Source organism: Oenanthe melanoleuca, chromosome 2 (assembly GCF_029582105.1).
Source record: "Oenanthe melanoleuca isolate GR-GAL-2019-014 chromosome 2, OMel1.0, whole genome shotgun sequence".
Lineage (NCBI taxonomy): Eukaryota > Metazoa > Chordata > Aves > Passeriformes > Muscicapidae > Oenanthe > Oenanthe melanoleuca.
The window spans coordinates 127,798,923-127,819,812 of NC_079335.1; the positions used below are offsets into that span (position 1 = coordinate 127,798,923).

At 35.1% G+C, this 20,890-nt stretch overlaps 1 protein-coding gene across 3 annotated transcripts in view; it reads left to right on the plus strand.

Annotated features, from left to right (window-relative positions):
• The first annotated feature begins 6,492 nt into the window (after positions 1-6,492).
• ABCB1 (ATP binding cassette subfamily B member 1) overlaps positions 6,493-20,890 on the plus strand; it is a 51,859-nt gene continuing 37,461 nt past the window's right edge. The window contains exons 1-5 of one of the 3 annotated variants that reach the window (XM_056483309.1): positions 6,493-6,657; positions 13,360-13,474; positions 18,197-18,359; positions 19,152-19,267; positions 19,982-20,042. In XM_056483309.1, coding sequence (XP_056339284.1) covers positions 19,176-19,267; positions 19,982-20,042 — 153 coding nt within the window. In that variant the 5' untranslated portion in view covers positions 6,493-6,657; positions 13,360-13,474; positions 18,197-18,359; positions 19,152-19,175. Of the gene's footprint in view, positions 6,658-13,359; positions 13,475-18,196; positions 18,360-18,632; positions 18,729-19,151; positions 19,268-19,981; positions 20,043-20,890 lie in introns of those variants that run through there. The other 2 variants (XM_056483308.1, XM_056483311.1) reach the window with 2 other exon arrangements.

Sequence of the window (20,890 nt, forward strand, 5' to 3'; positions counted from 1 at the left end):
ACTTATTAAACTGTCTTTAACTCAGCCCACAGTTTTTGCTCCTTTTCTGGTGGTACAATTCTCTCTCCCATCCCACCGAGCAGAAGTGAATAAGTGGCTCTGTGTGTCTTAGCTGCTGACCAGGATTAATCCACAAGTTGGCACTGTATTGTCATTTATGGTAGGAGAAAATGAAATTGATCTCAAGCTATCACATAAGACTCTCTCAGTTAGGAGCAAAACACAAATGGGTGTGAAATGTGATATATTTTACTATTGCACTTTAGGGTAATTTTGAGTACACTGATAGTACAGAACACATCTCAGGGATTCCAATTAGCTGCCCAGCTTTGTATATGAATCATTACTAAAACATAAGAAGTTTCACCTCAACATAAGGAAGAACCTCTATGTTAAGAGCAGCAGAGCCCTGCCACAGGCTGCCCAAGGAGATCAAGGAGTGTCCCTCTCCAGAGGCATTCAAAACTCCTCTGGACATGTTCCTGTGTCTCTTGGTGAGACACCAAGAGACACCTGGTCTCCTGGTGACACTGTCTTGGCAGGGATTTGGACAAGATGATCTCCAGAGGCTCTTTCCAACCCTAACAGTTCTGTGATTCTATATATGTAGGAGGCATACATGCTTGCTCTTTTAAATTTTATGGTTTGAACTCATTTGGGCTTATTTTTTGCTTTGCTGGGCATTTTTTTTTTTTTTTTTTTTTTTTTTTTAATTGGCAGCATATCTGGGTATCTAAGAATATCTGATTTACTGACATCTTTGTACTGAAACATGATAGGTATAGTTTGAAGTTGTAGTTTCACTTTTCTAAATTACTCTTTCCTACAAGAATTCTCAGAATGGGTCAATTTTTCAGATTATTTTTTCAGATTATTTGCAGATCTTGCACTTTGGCATTATTGCTTATCCTTATGTCTTAGAAAATCTGTACAGGAGCCTTTAAAACAAAAGTTTGACGGCATGTTAGAAGATGGAATTCCACCCACTTTCTTTTTTTGGCATACTGTTGATACTTAGTTCTGTGGAAGGAGTGAAAGGAATTGAAGAAAGCTGAGTACCATATGCCTTTTTTGAGCATACTTGGGTGACAGTCATGAACAGAAGGAGTATAAGAACAAAACTTTTTTTTGTTTAAAATTATGATTTTACAAAATTATATCATCAGAGTTGGCCAAGGAAAAGTAACATGAAACACTGAAATATGAAGCTTGTTTGTGATTTTGGATTGGAAAGATGTACATTTCAATCTATGAGTTTTAAAACTTGTTACAAGTTGGTTTAAGGTTTCTTGCCTGAAATTAGTAAAATGAAAGCAATATTTGAAGACATTATTACTTAAACACTTTAGGTTTTGAACGTTATGCTTTTGAGATTACTTGCAAGATAAATGAGATTAATGCTTTATGCCATGCCACATAAAATTTGATCATTTCTCTTGATTATTCTTTTCACATATTCTAAAGTTACATTATTAAAAGTTATTACACTTTTCCTGTGTGACTTAAAATATTTACATTGCCACTTGATGGCCTCATTTTATCAGTAATATAAATAAAAAATGTAAGTTAAGATCTTTTTTCTTCACAGGTGTGCAATTCAAACCTTGACATGATTTTCCTACACAACCAGGGGCAATATATCCCTTTTTGCAATGAATATGTGGATGCTGTGGTGATTGCTGTTGTAGTTCTCAAGGGTCCAAATCACTGATGTTGGGGTGGTAAGATTTAAGAGCTCTCCAGTAAGGGTAGAACTGAAGTGAATTATTTTTCTCCCCATTCTTCTCTCATCCTTGAAGTTTTAATGTTCCACACCCCTTCTCAATCAAAACAAGCAGAGGACCTTGTCTGCTACCAATAATTTAACTTCTCTCTCTCTCTTTTTTTTTTTTTTTTTTTTTTTTTTTTTTTTTTTTTTTTTTTTTTTTTAGGACTAGAATTTGTTCTGATTTTGCCAGGCTTCTTCCTGCTTGTTCTGCATCCTTAGTTCTTATTTTTCAGATTTTATTACTTGAAAATGTTTTTCTGTATCACTTTTGAGAAGGAAGGACTTCTTTACTGTAATGGTGACTGTGCATTGGAACAGGTTTCGCAGAATGGTTGTGGAGTCTCTTCCCCTGGAAGGGAAGCCACCTATTCAGAAACCATCTGGATGCAATACTGAGTATTGCTCTAGGGGACGCTGTGTGAACAGAGAGGTTGGAGCAAATGACCTTCCAGCCTCAACCATTCTGTGATTCCATGATTCTGAACCCACAGTCTCACACTCTGCTGGCTCAAGGCTAGGTACTGCCTCAGAGCAAGAAAGTGCACTGTCACTCTGCTTTTGTCCTGTAATTTTCTTGCAAAACCCATGTAGGTCTTTAGCAATTGTATAGCCCCAGATAGCCCTAGTCTTCTGTCACACTACAAGACATACTGCAAGCTGTAAAAAAAGACAACTAGTGAACACGCAGTTAATGATTTATGGCTAAAATATTGGATTATTGTAACAGTGCTTGACTGTCCTCTAAAATTACCATAGTAGATTCAAGGTTTCTTCATTCTTTCCTTCTTAATGGCTGTTGATTCTCTGAAGTAATAAGTCCTTTCACTGCTTGATCCCTACTCGAGTTTTGAGGGATTTTTTTAGCTATTGCTCATTTTTCTGTGATTCCTTAATGTTTTTATTATAAAGATTCCAGTTAGCCCCAGGGTGTTGATGTCCTGGATATTATAATTCTGCTGGTGTAGGTGAACATTGCAAATGTTTACCCAAAATTATATAGATGAGAAACATTGCATTGAACTTCTTTCTCTATACAGAGCACAATCTTCTGACAATTTCTACTGAAATACAAAGAAACAATTAAGTGTATCTGTAGTTGGTATTATAGATCCTATATTTGGATCTGCACTAGCTACTGCAATTGTAGGAGCTATACTCTGTTTTCATAGTGGAGCTTTCTTCAGACTGCATTTTTGTGAGACAGGACTCAGTGACTATAACCCTGTTTCTTACATGCCTTTCTGAATCTGTTAATAGCCCATCAGTAATGCCCCTTACCTTCTTCGCAGTGACTGATACATCTCCTCAGGCAATAGCAATGCCGGTTGTGCGTCATCCCTAAGCCTTCTTCAGTAAAGGATCTTGGCCTTCATTTCTCCCAAAATTACAGCTCTATTCCATTTCAGTAACTAACACTTCAGCTATCCTACACTCTGATTGTCCCATAACGTGTGTGTTGGTGATTACTGCTTAAAGAGTCTACTGATATTAGTAGTTTTACAGTGTTAATAGCACTTTCTACTTCCAGTGCCTTTTTTTCTCTAAAACTATTATTTTTGCTACTCCTATCCATATTTTTATTCCCTTGTGTCATTGTTATGTCTCAGGCAAATAATATTCAATTATTTATTTATATGTATATTTTTTTTCATGGGGTTTGAATGTTGCTTATAATATGGTCCAGTTTTGATAACTCACAAGTCAAAATTTCTACATAAGAATTCAAAATCCCAGTCACAATTTCTACTCCCACTAAAATGGTATCCATGAAAACTCTTGGTTTGTTGTACTAAGTCACACAAAATCCATTTCTGGGTCACTGTTGCAATGACCCTTTAATAAAAGCAATATATCTGTTCTGCCTTAAAAAAGTCAGAGTAAATGCTTTCTTCACAGTAACATGCACTCCAATTAGTTTGTTGCTACTGTATAGTAATTGTACACATAAATTTTGAAGTTTCTCTCAACTGGAATCTTTGGTTTAAAAAGTTAACCACACCAGGAGCAAAATGCTGTGAAGTAAACATTTGACCTCTTTTTTTTTATTTTTTTTATTTAGGTTTCTACTTCACTTCTGGTTTTCACCATTTGTTTACTTCACTTCTGGTTTTCTTAGTTTAACTGTGTCTGGTGTTTTCCACTGTTGCAGAGATGGTCAAGGTTCCATCACAATTGTTGTGCATGACTTTGATTTTTATCCAAGTAAATAGAAATAAAATTTGCAAGTAACGTTTGTATGTTGGTTCAAACACCCATGACACATTCCCTTAAAATCAGAGACATTTGTTAAAATCACAAGATTATTTTTGGCATTGTGGAACATATAGATGCTGTTGTTTGGCCCTCATATTTGTTTCCCACAACTTTAAAATAATGGAGACATATATCTAATGTTCTTATTGTCTTTGGTACAAAAGAGTTTTCCACTGACACTACAGGTAAGGTAAGGTCTATTATCAATAAAGAGCAGGGTGCTTACTACTTCCCATGTTATGCAAACAAATATTCACAATTTTGAACCTAATAATAAAGTAATAAAAATAGGCAAACTTCGCTCAGACAAAACTTAATAATTAATTTATGCTGCTTCTTTTAAAAGCTTTTCTGCTGGCAATGGTTGTGGTGAGACTTCCCTTATGTACTCTTGAATTTTGACAGCAACATTTATAACATAGCATTCTTGCTTTTGTTAGCTTATTTACCTTGCCATAATTAAAATCGAAACTGGAACTATTTAGGCTGTTTTCCATTTATGAGTTTATCTTGATATACATAAGATCCTGCTTTGTTTATAATTGGAGCTAGTTCATCCCATTTACAGTTTAGACTGTAAACTTGTGTGGAAAATATGCCACATTATTTTCCATCCTCCTTGCCATTCTGCAAAGTAGTGGTTCATTCTTGTTTGTTTACTCGTGCACTGAGCATTCCTTCCCATCTGAGTTGCTATAGCAACATTAATGTCTTTCTATGTGTTTAGATAGGGTCAGTAGCCATTCTTCAGTTAAAACATTAGGCAGACTTTTTTTCTCCCAGGCATAGGTCTAAATCACATGAAATTGGGAAAAGCTGTGGCTCACAGGTCCTTACAATGAAAGATGATGCAATATCCCAAACCTTTCTGTAATTTTTCACCTTTTGGCTTAGTGCTATTTTTATAGTCCTATTGGGCTGTTCAATTTACCTTGAAGTTCGCAGCAACATGGAGCCTTTCTTTTTTACACAGGCTTTCATATAATTCCTTGATGATTTTCCCTGGAATGTATGTTCCTGTCTCAAATAAATTTATTGCTTTAAATTGCATCTGGAAAATACAATGATAAATGCCTTTGTGGTGGTACACTTGGCTATAGCTTTCTTTAGTCAATTATTTATTGAGTAAATTACCTCAACCCACTTTGTCAGTGAGAATTAGGAAATCATGCTTACTCTCACTTTGCATGGTGTGTGGAACTAAGGTGGGACCTGACCAATTCTGGTGTAGTCTGTTTGTATCCTAGCCTGTTGTCCTGTGTTCAGCTAGGATAGAGTTCATTTTCTTCTGGTGTTTCTTGCTGATGTTTTGGCTGTTGCTAAGTAGTGCTTACCCTAAGTCAAGGACTTAGTGTCTCATGTTCTGCCAGTGAAGAGCTGCACAAGAAGCTGGAGGCAGTGGGAGCACAGTCAGGACAGCTGACCTGAGATGTCCAGAGGAATATTTCCTACCACAGAACATTGTATAGGCTGGGGGAGTTGGCTGCGAGGAGCCGATCGCAGCTCAGGGACGGGCTGAGTATCATGTAGTGAGTGGTGAGCAAGTATCTTGTGCGTCACTAATTTCTCCTGGGTTTTATCTCCCTCTCTCTCTTTCTTTCATTATTATTGTTGTTGTTGTTGTTGTATTTTGCTTTGCTTCTGTTATTAAGCTTTTCCTACATAACCCACCAGTTTTTACTTTTTCCTGTTCTGCTCCCCATTGCACTGGGCAGAGAGTGAGTGGCTGTGTGGCATTTAGTTGCCATCTGGAATTAAACCATGGCAAAAATGGTTCATGAATTCTCCAATGTTTTAATTTTATATTTTTCCTCGTGGGGGTATTCACCACAGCACAAATGAAGCAATTACGTACCCATCTCTCTTCATGTTTGGGCAACTAGCTACCTTCTAATACTCCCTTTTGCATTCAAGCACCCTCTACATGATATTGCTCATGCACCTAAAACCAAATCTATTTAAAGTGTACATAGTGCTCATGATGTACAAGTGTTTTTTACCTGGCCACACTACACTGTTTATGTGTCACGTGTCTACCAGCTTCTATAATAGTCACCCCTCAATTTCCTCATTTCCATGTTGTAAAGTTGCTCTTTTTATACCTTGCTTTGTATTATTTTCTGTGGTTTGTTTGCCATTTCTTCTGATGTCAAATCAACTGGGACTACCAGAACCTTGACAAGAGTATGTGCCTGACTATTCCAAGATTGCTACCTCTGTATGTTTCTTTTTGGTAGGCTTTTACATGACCTGCTTTTTTTTTTTCTCTCTGCTTTTATTAACCTATGTTCAGGACTTCCTTTCCATGATGGAGAGGCTACCAGATTTCCCTTCTGTGTTTGTAGGTAATTTGTATTCTACTTTGGTAGCCAAATAGTTAAAGCTTGATGTATCCGGTCTGAAACTAAGTATAGGTCATTTCCTTTGGGTTTCTCTTTTAACATCATTAGCAGAGCTTGTGGTTCTGTTGCTTGTGCAGAGTGAAGGCAAACAGCTCTTTTTATTTTTCCCAGCGTATCTAATAGAAAATTTTCCATACTTTTGATACAAGCTGGAGCCATTTGTGAACCACACTAAATAACGTGTGGCACGAAGTCAATAACGGAGCTTTTATCCTGTGAGAGACACACAAACAGGTAAAGTGCACTTCTGTTCGTTCCAGTGGTTAAAAACCCTATAGAGCTAGTGATAAAGTCTTGCCTTATTCTACAGAAAGCTCTTATTTATGAAAGTCAGTGTGTATCCTGCTAGCCTAGGTTTGATATATATCCAGTTTGTACTTTTCCACTGATTATGTACTTCAGCAGAGTATGTGTGATATGTTCTTTGGTGGAATGTGTGATATGGACTAGTGCAAAGCAGCCTCTAGTGATGTATACACAAAGCTAATTGCCTATATTAATGCTAAACCTGTTTCTTAATACAGAATACAGGGGTTTTTTTTCCCACAAATCTTAAGAATCTTGAAGCAAAACCATTTTACTTCTGTGTTCTTTAAACAGCACTGTGTAGATTGTAGTGGCCAGCTGAACATGAAACAGCTTACAGTAATGTGCGTCTAAATGCCAGCATTTGAACTAGTGCAGTTTTACTTCTTTTTTATCTTTCCATTCTGTTTTGTGAGATTTCTTCACGAATTTGATTAGTGGTTTACTCATTTCTGCAAATGTGATTTCCACAAAAATGTAAGCAGCTGCAAAAGTGAAACAAATGCAATTTTTACATGCATGGACTCTCATAATCAGTTCTATCCTTTGCTGATATCAGCATGCCCATTCCTTCTCCTAATAAACCTATAATTATTACTGAATATCTCACTTTAGATTGTACCTGAGTTTTGTCATGATGAGCTTTGAAGCCTATGTTTTGAGTAATGCTGGCTACTTCTTGAGTATATTGCCATACTTTCAGTTTTCCATGTACTGACATATCATTCATGTAAGTATATTTACATGAATATATATATATACACATATATACATATATAGTGTATATACCGTGTATATAATACATTGTGATGGTAATTTCATGCATATATGTTTGATCTGAAAGTCTTGAGGAATGTGGAAAAAACAACATTACTTTCTTTCACAGCTAAATATTTGCTTTGTTAGTGAAATTGCAAGGAAAGCTCTGGCTAGATCAGTAACAAAATAACCATCAAATATTCTGCTTAATGTCACATGAATTTCAGGCATACAAACAACCTGAGAGATGGCTACATTATTTAAGTCTTAAAATCTCAGTTTGAGCTTTTTTTTTCTTTGCTTTTAACCCTGGATAAATAGGATGTTAAAATAATAGGTCTCTGTACTAAGATCTTGCTTTCCAGTAAACTTGTTGATGGTGGATTGGAGTCCTTCCTCTGCCATTAAAACACAATTTCTATTTTTTCCCATTTAAAATTACAGACACAGAAAACTTGAGGAAATTCTGTTACCCAAATATCCACTGTTTTTATTTCCTCCGGATTCTTAATAACAAAGCATCAATGACTTGCAGGAATCACTCCACCCTCACCTCCCACTGGTCAGGCCCAATTTCACAAACATCCGTAGCAAAATCTGCAGTTAATCCATTTTGTTTCAACAAGACTGTGCCAATAATTCCCTGGTGTTCCTAAAAGGGATCCTCCCACTCCTGAAGGAACAGGAGAAGTAGAGTCCTGAACTTGGCAGCTATTTAATTGCAGGCAGAGATCTTAATACAGATACTTGAACATCCTTTCATGCATATAATGCAGTAAGTTTTATCAATTTTCCTCTTTCTTGGGCTATAGCTGGAACAAATGTTTGTTGAAGAGTGGTTATTGACACTATGGTATCAATTAACACCATGGTACTAGTGGTAGTTAAAGTTCTTCCCTTGACCACCCATTAATAATATTGTTACTGGCCATTTCCATTGGTTATATTGTAATTTTGCCACTAGACCAGGAGAAGGTGGACAGCAGAGTCTCCCTAGTCTTTGTTATTGAGAGGAAGAGATGATGTCTGAGGGCTTTTCTGAGAGGAACCTCTTATGTTTTGTAGTTTTCATTTCTCAGGATTTTTTATTTACTTGGCAAAATGAGCCAGCAAAGAATTTAGGTATTCTTTCCCATTTTCTCAAATCTTTGCCTCTTTTTCTCAAATTTTACTATGTTTCCTTCCTGCAGTTTCATTGGTGTCCACTAAAGGAAGTTTTTATCATATTGTCCTATAATATTTTGCAGTTTCCATTACCACCTCTTTTTACATAAAGAGCTAAACCCACAGTAAGGATTGTTTTTCCTTTTCTGTTGCTTTTTATCGTTATTTTAAATGGAGGCTGTGGGTCATTTAAGACTATTTCTGTGTTTCTGAAAATTACAGTCTGTACTGTCTACGGTGTGTAGACCTTGTATTAGATCCACAGGACTGGGTTTTCCTTGTATTCTTTCTCACCTTCATTACCTTGTCTGTTTTCCTTGTCCATACCTGCTGAAGCCAAATTTGCAACTCTTCCCATTGTAGCTGTGCTTGATTCACAGATCTGATAATTACTCTTGCTAGCTTAAGTCTTATACCAGTGCTAGTTGAAAGCCAATGGTTCTATTTGGTCAGATACATTCCCAGATGCCAATACCAACAATTATCCCAGGATTCACAGTATTTTACCATCTCATAGCATTCTAGGTGGAATCAGACTAAGTGCGAGTCAAGTCTCTTGTCATAGCTCAGATGACTGTTCTGAGACATCTACCTACTAAATTTCTTACAGGAAGTTTTTCCTGCAGTATAGCTGATAATCAAACTCCATTCTGAGGCTGTGCAATCTTTATTAGTTAAGGAAAGCTAATCCTTTAGTCTCAAAAGCCCCATTTTAAAAGTTTCTGAATTCAGTGGCTTCAAGTTTTAAGCAAATACTCATACTCGCTCGGCAGTCAGATCAGCTGCTGTTGTTATAATAATCTCTCACATTTTAGGAGCAGCACAACCCAAGCAGGAGTAACCAGTGAGATGCATTCTTTTTTGTACCACTGTTTTAGTTTTAACAGCATAACTGGATCATAATAGCCTATTCTGGGGTCACTTTAACCTGAATTTTCAGTATGGTTGTGGTCTGAGTTTCCCTTATATCCTTGTATGTCGACAGTTGTGTTCTGAGTGACAGATATTGAAGTAAAAGGGCTTTCTGAATGTACAGAAATCCATCTGTGCAGTAGAGGTTTCAGGGTGTGTCTTCAAGTTAGTAAATGATTCTGTGCAGAAACTATAAGGTGAACCTAGCAATCAGAAATTAAGAATCTACTTTTAAACACCCAGGTGCAAAGAGAGACAAAAGCCTGAATGTTCTTATTATCAGCTAGATCAAAACTGATGCACAACAGAGGTAACATTTTGGTAACATTTGCCATTATTTCTGCTCGTATTTTCCTGATATAGAAGATATACATATATATTTTTCCTTTTCTGTTATTCACTCCTCTTTTTTCATGTATTAATCTAAATATATATGAAGAAAAAGTGGATTTTCAGAGTAATGTAGTTATTCTTTTCCTCTATTTCCTATCATGGTTTAACACTAATATATGCATGAGTCATCTGACATGGCATGACAATCAAGTCCTTGTCTGTATCAGTGTTATCTGTTGGGAGGAGATCAGTTTACTTAGTTTACCATTATCAGAATAGCCACTACTATGAATATTGTGGCAGCACAAAGGGTGTTTTGATGACTACCATAGGGGTGGCACATAACAAGAAACAAGATAACTTTTACTGTTCTTGGGGTTAAAATGTTTATGGGGACATCTTACTATGAAATCTTGAGGTTAGCATTATTCTGCCTGCTGAATGTCACCCTCTTGGAAAACAGAGAAAATTGTCAATTCTAGTGCTGGATTTAATGGATCAAGGTGAACTCTGTAACAAATTAAATGCAATGACACAATCCAAAGCCCAGTGCCTGAAAAGACCTCGCACTCATTATGACTTGGAATTAGCTTCATTTTAGGCTTCATTTTAAGGAAACATGTACTCATGCTTTCCTTGAGAGACCTACCACTCTTTAATAGTTCTGTTTATTCGATATATGAATGTAGGTGGAAATCTATTAGAAAGGTAGGTTGTAAGTCTACTCTGTGAAGCAATGCACCACACCAGTATTCAGAAAGAGATTTTGTCACATACATTTTTGAAACAAAATTAAATACTGTATTTCAATAATTTTTGTTCTTGTAAACATACAATTTCAATACACATTAGATTATCCAGTCGGTGTGTGAGAAATTCTTCTGGTCCTGTCACAAACAGTAATAAGCATCTTTCTTTGCTAATGTATTGCCAAGGTGTTCCATCAATGTGTACCATACCATGGAATCTGTTTCATTATAGGACTTGGTCTGGTTCTGGTTACACCTCCTTATAACTTCTAGCTCAGTGGATGTCTTAATGAACTGATTGTCAGCCATGTCTGCAGAAATCATCTGTCTTCTTTAGGGTGTGGGCTAATTTAGCAATATATCCATCCTCAGACACCATGGAAAATCCTATAATGTCTTCTGCAAATGGCATATGACATGCAGTCACTGCCAGAATTTTTTCTCTACTGGTTAGATAAAAGGCTTTTTTTGCATGCCGTGTTTCATAGATACTCAGCAGAGGTAGTTTAAAAAATATCTATTTTCTGAATTTGGTTGTCCTTCATAGTACTGACGATTCAAAGAACCTCAGAGGATGCTCTCATTTAAGCATACCTTGCCCACAGGGAATCTCTTCATCCTTAGGATATTTGCCTTAGGTTTTTTAATTTCTACTGGAACAGCATTCCTTGTGTGCCAGGTGCAGACAATGAATACAAGGAAAGTAGACTTCTTACAGTAGGAGGTATCTCAGTTTGACTAGGTGCTTGAATGAGATGCTCAGAGTTGCTTACTGAACATTTGCCATACTAACAAACTCATTTGCTCTCAGTGAGTGGTGATATGGAAACAGGACTGCTCTGAACACCTTATTCAATCAGGGCGAGCTGTTAATCATTCATGATTTATTGTTGACTATAAAAAGAAATCAAGGAATTACATTTAGTATCACGACTCTCAGGGTCACGTGTCATTGCATGCAAGCAGAATGTAAACTGTACAGAGGTCATGACACAGGGCTGAGTCAGAAAGGAGGATGTCTAGAGTGCAAAGAGTGAGGAAGCTGGAATATGAGCAGAGATCATTTTGTTTCTTCAATTATCATTGTGTGGTGCTGCAGTACTGTCCAAAGCCTTGTGGTTCAAGGGTCCCCAGGAATATCAACTTTTTGGGGAGCCACCTGCCAGTCCTTCTGGATCTGACCTGCAGCTTTTGTCTCCCATTCTGTCTGGGAAGTAGGAAACCAGGTTTTCATTTCACTGTCTGCACAGGGAAGGGGAGGAACATTGAGGAGGACCTCTGAGGCTTGCTGATTAATTAAATACTGTGTTTGGGTGCTTTCTTCTGTTTTTTGGCAGGAAGGTCTGAATTTACTAATATTACTCCTATGAGTTTGGCCATGATTACCACTTCTTAAGTTTCATTGATTGCATGGTGAGAGAGTTATTTCCTCCAGTCTCATTAGAACTGATTCTTTCAAAAGGATCACATGCAGACATATCTTGATATCATAACTGGAATCTTCCTGGTGAGTCTCCCTGGATTGTTGTCAGGCATCATTGGTGTTAATGTGTGAGGCAGAGGTATGGCACAAGGCAGACATTTCTGGAAGCAGGAATGATATGAGGGAGCACTACCTCTTTTGTCTATGGTTATGATTGTTTGAAAGGTTTGGAGCTGGTGAACATGTGTCTGCACTGTATCCAATTGCCTGTAGAAACACTTTTACCTTAGAGTGCACAATCATTTGTTTTACAGTAAACATCAAAAAGGAACAAAGCAATTTGACTGTGGTTAAAGACTAACATGCAGAACATGGTCACAGTGCCATAATCAATGTCTTATGAGATGAAGTGATTTTTTTTTTAGTCATTTCACCACAGCAACGAAATCCAATGTCGAAGATCAAATAAAATAAGCAAATATACTTCGATACTGCTACAGAAAATGGAACTCAAATTACTAACATAAATTAAAAATATTTGCCTATTATTGAAATAACCCCTAATTTTGGGCTACTTTCCTGAAAAAATCCCAAAGCTTTGAAACAGTCTGTGTCCAGAAGATAGCAATGTCAAAGATCAATATCACCAATTCTGCCGAGAGGGGTTATAGGAAATGGGGTGGGGAGTGGGGGGATGTATGTCTATTTTGGTTTAAAGTTTTGTTTTTGTTGAGATTTTTTGTCAAGAGAGGACAGGCAACACTTGTGAAAGCAGCATCAAAATTTTGAAAGTATTTTACAGTGAAGTGGAACAAGTTCTTCCTATCTGTTGTGGACAGGGAAGGGGTAACAGGTCTAACTTATCTCAAGGACAATACATGTTAGACATTGAAAAAGCCTCCAAGAAGTTTAGATAGTCTGAAGTTTTCTATCTTTGCTTTTGGAAGCTAACGACAGAGGTACAGAATTCAAACACCTGCTAAGAATGTAATATGTAATACTTGATGTGATCTGAAGGAAGGAGGATGGACAGAATGGTATTTTTACATTATAAAACTTGAAATTCAATATTACTGGGAAAAAGATGAATGAGAGATTTTTCATTCCTATAATTTCCTATGTTATCTAGACATTTCACAGATAGTATGGAATAGAATGCAAGCATTTAGGAAATATTGCTTTGAATTGTACCAGGGAGTAAGTCAATAGCTTTGATTTCTGTAAAAAATATAATATTAATGTTGTTACATATTTCATATCTAGCAAGTTTATAAACTTCTTGTTTCTTAGGTGTTTAGCTGTCAATGATCCAAGACATCTTTCAGACCATCTTTCAGACTTTGGAGGAAATTGCTTAATTTGGAGCAAGAACTGCAAAGACATTGATAAAATGGGCTTCTGCAAGGTAAGAAAAGTTGCAGACAGAGGTAAGACTCTTGAATTGGAGTTAAGCAGCAGTTTAGGGATTCAAGAGAATAAAAACATCATAATGAAAAGAAATAAAATTCTAAGGGAAAAGCAGGGCTTTGGAAGACAGCAATTCCATCCCAATGAGGATCCATTCCAGGGGCACTAGAAACCAGCTCCACTACCTCACTGAGGACTTCTTGGCCAACAAAGATTTTTCCTGTTTCTTGCTTCAGGGCTCTGAACATACCAACACTCAGGTTAGTATTTCATTAATTCAAGTTATCAAAAAACGATAGTATATGGTAACTAATCAGTAACTGCTGAATACTTTTAAGCTGTGCGTATACAGTTTACAAAGGGCTCTTTGTGTGTGGCAAAAAGTGGCGGTCCAATCAAAGCCACGCAGTGAGGGAAGGATTATGTGCACTGTTACAATGTCACCAGGCATATCCTTGCCTAGAAAAGTTATTTGGACAAAAATTGGACATGTCGTAGTATTATCTATTTTATTCAGATTTAACTGGGAAAAATGTTTTCCACTTGCACAAAAAGTAATTTTGTTTATCTTCTCCCATCAGTTTTCATTTGTAAAGTAAAGTCCTGAACATTTTTAAAGCCCTTATGTTCTGTACTGTATTTCTTTAAATTCATTTTTCTGACTGTAACAATAATATAACTTTAAATGAAATTATCCAGCAAGTAAAGATTATGTGTTTAGAAACAAAATTGAGTTTTTAAAGCTGAAAACTGGCACATCAGTAGTAGGAGTCTAGTGACATTAGTTTGTGGCAGTCTGCCTTACGAGAATAAACAATTAACTCCAAATCAAATCACAGACAATGAGAGTAGTGTTTTGCTTTTCAGAATAGACTTTCCTTTTAAACACAAATAGAAGATTGATGCTTACATTAACTTGATTTGTTCTCATGCTTCATTCAGGGAAAACAAAATGTTCAGCAACTACAATAGGCATTATCCCATAGCTGAGCATATAGCATAGTTAAAGGAACACAAAATTCTCAGTTTCTGACAGTATAATAATTCCCTTCATATAGGACAATTCTCATTGATAGAATGGTATCCAAGCTGGCAATATTCCTTTACAGAGTATTAATCTTTTCAAGCCCTGATTAAAAGGCTGCTAAAATAGAACAGGAGTTTTCCTAGTACCATGAATTAGAAGTTCTTCAGAGATGTTCTCATCTATGCTAGGGTTGAATGTCATTGAGGAATCATTACAGAATTCCTGCTATCCTTGCCAGCATTTTGCCTACCTGGTTCTTATTGGAAAATCCAACTTTCCATCAAATTAAATAGAAGAAAAAATAGTTTGTGTCATTTTCTCTGGTCACAGCATATGCAGACATTGAAGTAATTGCATCAGTTTCATGTTGTTTGCTATTTTTGTTAAGAAGTATGTGAAAAAGGTTAGTTTTTCTTAATATTGTTTAGAAAATTTTGAAGGCATCATAAACATTTCACAAGTTTATCTGTGATATCAAAGTTAGATTAACATTTCTGTGTCAGTAGCTCCAATATTATGTGTCAATTGGTAATGTGATGGCCTGCATCAGATTAAAAAATTCATAGATCCAATGTGGTATTTGTGGGCTGAGGTTTTCTCAACATAAATTGTTTTTTAGAAGCATAAGTAGTTGAAACTTCACCACAAAACCTGAGAGCCCTCTTTTTCAAATGCCTTTTTCTGTAATTTCAGGAACTCTTATCTCATGATTAGTTTGGTAATAAAATAGTAAGACATTTTGACGCAAGAAGAGGGTTGGATAAGTAAATTTTGATAATTAAATACAGAGAGACAGTCTGAAATAATTAATAGTGAGTACAGTACAGGATGATCTGTATATACCTAGCTTAACTGCAGTCCAAAAATTCTGTTATGATCATGCAAACTACAACTTAAATAACAGTGTTATCTGAAAAGTCTGGTAAATGTTCTGTAAGAGCAATGACCCAAAGAAGGATTTAAGACTTAGTATATTGTGCCAATATAATCTCTCATTATACTGAAGTGTGCAAGAAAGAGTATTCAAACCATTTTTTTATAACACATAAGAGTAGGGAATTGATTGTGCCTCAATCTACAGAATTAATGTTGACAGAGCATTTCAAGGGGCCTGCCTATGATGATCCTTCAAACATTTAAAAAGTATTTGTGCTTAAAATTCTAATAAAGGTGTGAATATAATGCAGAAACAATCAAAGTTTGTTAGGCAAAGGGAAATTGGCTACTATCTAAATAAAGAGGAAATTGAGTAAACCTTATGAATATATATAAGTATTTTCACATAGAAAATATGTCTGATGATGCAGAGCTTCACAGAAATTGTAATATCCAAGAGGTATTGTTCTGTCTTCTACTACACAATGTCTGTGAGGGGAAATGAAGCATAGAACCAGATACCCAATAGGTGCAAAAAACTTTTGATCACTTGCAATTTTTAATGTAAAATTAGAAGTTTTCATTTTGTATAGGCTTTGTTTTGCTTACCTGAACTGATGAGATTAGAGAACTTTCAACTGGCTAAAATCTCTTAAAACATTTACTGCATAACTCAATAGAGGTAGCTCTTTGAGCTGCAGTTGGCATTATCTTCATAAAATCCCACTGATCCACTGTCGGATATGGCTGAAATGGACTTGTAGTAGAGCTTCAGACAGTGGATGAAACTTATCAGCCATTCTTTACTTGCTTCTGCAACAAGGGATTTGAATTGCCCAGCAGTTCCCATATTACCAGATCTTTGCTTCTCCTAACAAACTGGTTTGAGAAGGAATTTTAAATTGTTTATTAGCCAGAAATAGCTCAAAGGTCATAGATTGGTCATCTCTGTTTAAATCCCTCTTCTGTGAGAAATTTGTGACTAATAAGTAGAAGCATTAAAAAAAAAACTTCAAAACATTTTCTTTTATCTGGAGCTATTGAATGACCAGGACATCTGCTTTCAAGACATCTTTACTTAGCATCTAGTCAATATCTACTTGATACAGACAATGTCTATACAAGATTTCATGCTTCAAGTCTTAGCCTATAGAACTAAAAATTCTCATTTGATGACATCAAAGATTGGCTGAAGCTGAGGGTAAACTGTTGATTTAAAAAAATAACTCATCTGAGGGAAGACAGAATTTTTCAAACACCAGCTTTATGAATCCTGCTGATGAATTTAGGGCAAAACCACTCACCAGACATTGGATGAGAAAGTGTTTCTCCTCAGATTGGATTGACTGGTACCTACATTGTTTCTAGGTGGTTTTGTACATCTTTGGTTGTGAATCAGCTCATTCACCTACATGTTTTTTATACACTCAGATAATGTGCAGTGGTGATGCCTCAGATTCTTCTGTTCCTTATTTTACAGATTTAATCTCTTCAGGCTGAAATTATATATTCTCACCCAAATTATCAGTTAAGATACAAGATATGAAAAGAAAGATTTAGTAATCTTCTCTGATTTCAAATTCCCTGCAATTGTGGAGCTATGTGACTGAACAAACTACAGAAGCTATAAAGAAGTTACAGAATTTTGTATTTTATTAAGTAGATGTAAAATACTGTACTTCCCCAATTTTCCCACGTTTTAAAATCAATTTAGTTGCTTCAAATCCTAGTGTGATAAAACCAGATGTCTTTAATTTTCTTTGCATTGCATTTGTATGCAGGCAAGAGAAACTCTGGTAAAAATTGCTCTTCTGTTTTATTTCTATTTCCGTTTCTTATCGTGATTGCACTGCAATAGCATTGAGACATTGCAATGAGATAACAGAACATTCTGAGAGATCTCATTGTTCTCTCTATTTTCCGTTTAAGACAAAACAGTTGTGAAAGCACTGCATATACTATTTCTTTTTTTTTATCAATTGACTTTTCTTTAAAGATTCTTATTTTAGTTTATTTTGTTTTCACTGAAATAATTGGACCAGTCCATTAAGATAAAATCCAGGAAAGCATTTAGGCACACAAGCTAAAATCCATTATTCTCAGAAACTGCTGTGTATAGACTTCTATATAAATATATCACAATGATTTTTGATAAACATATAATACTTATTACATATAATACTTATTAACTTTTTATATTCTGCTTGACTGGCAATGCTAAACTACCCTTTCTAAAGTAATCCTCAATCTGATAAAACTATCTTTATTCCAAAACATTATAAAATTACCTTTTCACTAACATTTTAAGACTGCAGGCATGCATGACAAAAAAGGAACAAAAATAATTTCTTCTGGGTAATTATCAGATTAGGCAAATTTTGTGTGAGTAAAGTGATAGAAGACCTACAGAAAAATTCATATAAACCTACTTGTCTTCTAGGACAATTTTTTATTTAATTTTTCATAAAATTTACTTCTGTAAAAGTGTTGAACATGTCTACTTTAATACATACATTGAAATAAGGATTCTGAAATGCAACTTATGTTTAAAATATTTGTTATTTTCATTGAAGTAATCCCTACAGATACTGATAAAAACAATACATTTCTACAATAAAACAGATGGCCCATTTCAAACAATTTAGAATATGAACATACATTCAAAAATTAGAATACTAATTAGGCAAATTTCTGCTGACCAGAGCTATATCCAAAACACTTCTAAACCAAGTCTGAAACTCATCTTGCTCTTCTGCAGTTATTCAAATGAGGAACTATATGCACTATAGTAAAAACCTTATTTTTTTTACATGCTAGGTGGGTAATGTTTTCCTGGATTAGACTTAGAAGATGGGAAAGGAAGCAAAAGATTAAAATAATGTTTTGGTGTTACCTGGTTTCATTCTCACTGTGTATTCAAGAATGGATTCATCCTTAAGTGCAACAGTTACTTCAAGAATTCAGCAACATCTCTAATAAGGTAAAGAGGAATTCCTTTCCATTTTAGGGCCATAATTAAAACAGCAGTATCTATAATAGGGAACTTTTTCTGGTGGAAGAATAAAGTATTCAGGCTTGTTTTCCCACAGTGAATTATGTGTGTGTTCAAGGACTAGTATTATTCCCTTTAGGAAAAGGGAGGTACAGTCCAAAGTGCATACACTTTACTATCCAAGATAAGCGAGCCTATTGGAGTGGGAAAAATTCCAAGAGAAAGCTATTTGTCATGTCTGTGTTACATAAGAGGAGCAAAGTCCAATCATGGTGCATATCCTTAACCATATTAATTCTGCTCACATTTGAATAATTTTTCAGAGGAGTAGACACAAACCGGGAACAACCTTTCACGGTATGTCAGTAGTTTGGGGTTTTTGTTAAAAATCAGAGATATTTTATAGATTCACTGATAACTAAAACTGGGACAAATCCAATAAACTGGGTATTCTTTTAAATAAACATTTAACTTTTCATTTATTTGGTATATCTGTACTGAATTGCAGAAAATGTTATATCATTCAAATGAAATTAAATGAATGACAAAACTCTCAAATAGGATAAATACAGAATATAAATGTTTGTGAGGAAACTCTAGACTTCTGGGCTTCTTTCAATATGCTTATACTTGTGCATTATGAATATTCACTTTGTAATATATGATAATAACTTTACTGATTGTAATAAGTATCCATATTTTTCTTTCAAACAAATGATTGTTGAGATTTCTGTCGTCAGCTTAAGATTGTGTATTTTTCAATCAAATATTATTTTACAGGAAACTATCTTCAAGAAATTTAAAATGCTTTCTGAAGATGAAAAGAAGTATACTGCAGATGGAAATAGCCATGAGATTGCTGCATCCAGCCAGGATCATGAATCTGAAGACAAACAGTAAGTATTATTAAATATGGTAAATATTCTGTATTGAAGCTTATTAGACTCCATTACTTTGGTTTCTATTTTATTAAATTTCATATTTTAAATTTTATTTTGCCTTATTTTGCTAGGAATCTAGTAAGAGAAAGCTTTGTATCAATCTAAGAGTAGCATTGATAGGCACATTTATTTCATGCAAAAGGACTGTTTATTTTTTCCTTTAAGGACTAAGTGTCCACGGTATTGACTGGAAAAACAATTCTAAAATATGACAGAAATTATGTTGGAATGGAAATATTGGATACATTTATGTCAACCACTAAAAATTATCTTAATATTTTTAGTATGGCAGTGAACCAACATTACACTATGTAGGAAAGCTTTCCTCTCTTCTGTTTTGAAATATGTACAGTGCTTTAATTCACAACTTCCCTGACCAGATAGTGGAACCACCAACCTCGTTGGTGCTGTTTCATCCTTGAAGGGGTGAACTGGGAAGAAGATGGCTTAAATTTACAGAAGTTAGGAGGTGATACTACTTATATTGCTGAAGATTTAAATAGAAACATTTCAAGAATCCTCAATAAATTATGTTCATTTTATGCAATTGTTTGCTGCAAAATGATTTAAAAATTATAATATAATTGAACTGTTTTAATATGTTGAATTTGTATTTCTGTGAAATGTGGTCCATTTTTAAATTCATTAAAACTACCACACCTTTTTTAGCAAGGCAAAGAAGAAGCAGAAGAAAGGGGAAAAACCTAAGATGGTCAGCCCATTTACACTGGTAAAGTTTATTCACTCTATATGTGTGTACATATAAGTAAATACAGGCACATTTCAAAATGTAATCAAAAATGTTTATAATTATGCTATTATCCTGCATGTGTGATGGAATCTCTTTACCAAATATGTTCATACTGTAGAATACTTGCTGTAGTATAGAAATCAATCAGTTCTTTTTGTGGATGTAGTTATACTAAAGAAGCTGTCTTATCACAGATAAGGATTCTTAGGAGTGTTCCCTTAGTAATAATCATCTTAAACACACCCATTCCAGATATTGGTTTGTGAAAGATAGGAATTTCTATGTTCAGTCATTTCTCCTGACACAATGAGAAGGATGGCCATATACCTACAATGAGTGTGGTCTTGTCCTCTAAATTACCAGTCAGGTACTAATCACACTAATTATCCACATGAGTCATTGTTCAATCACCTGAGTCAGCAATAAAAGGCAACTCCATGCCACTTATGAAAATTAAAATTAAGAATTGTATGCTAAAAGGTTCCAGATTCTTTAAAATTTTCTGCATGATTTTTTAAAAGACAACCTCTTAGTATTTAATCAATTAAATCCTAGGTCCTCTTTTAGTCATATTGAAATATTTTATATTTTATTGATTTAATGTGTGTAATACACAATGATACTGCAAATAACAGACATAAAACTATAGTATATGATGGTGGGCAGTGTCCAATTTCTTTGCTTTGCTATATACATTTTACACCTGTGCAACTACATCATACAACTATAATTTATATCAGTAAACTTAGTATTTTACAGTACAGAATAAAGCCAATTATTTTAATAGATAAGCTCAAACTTTTTCAAGTTCAATGGCAAGAGGATTT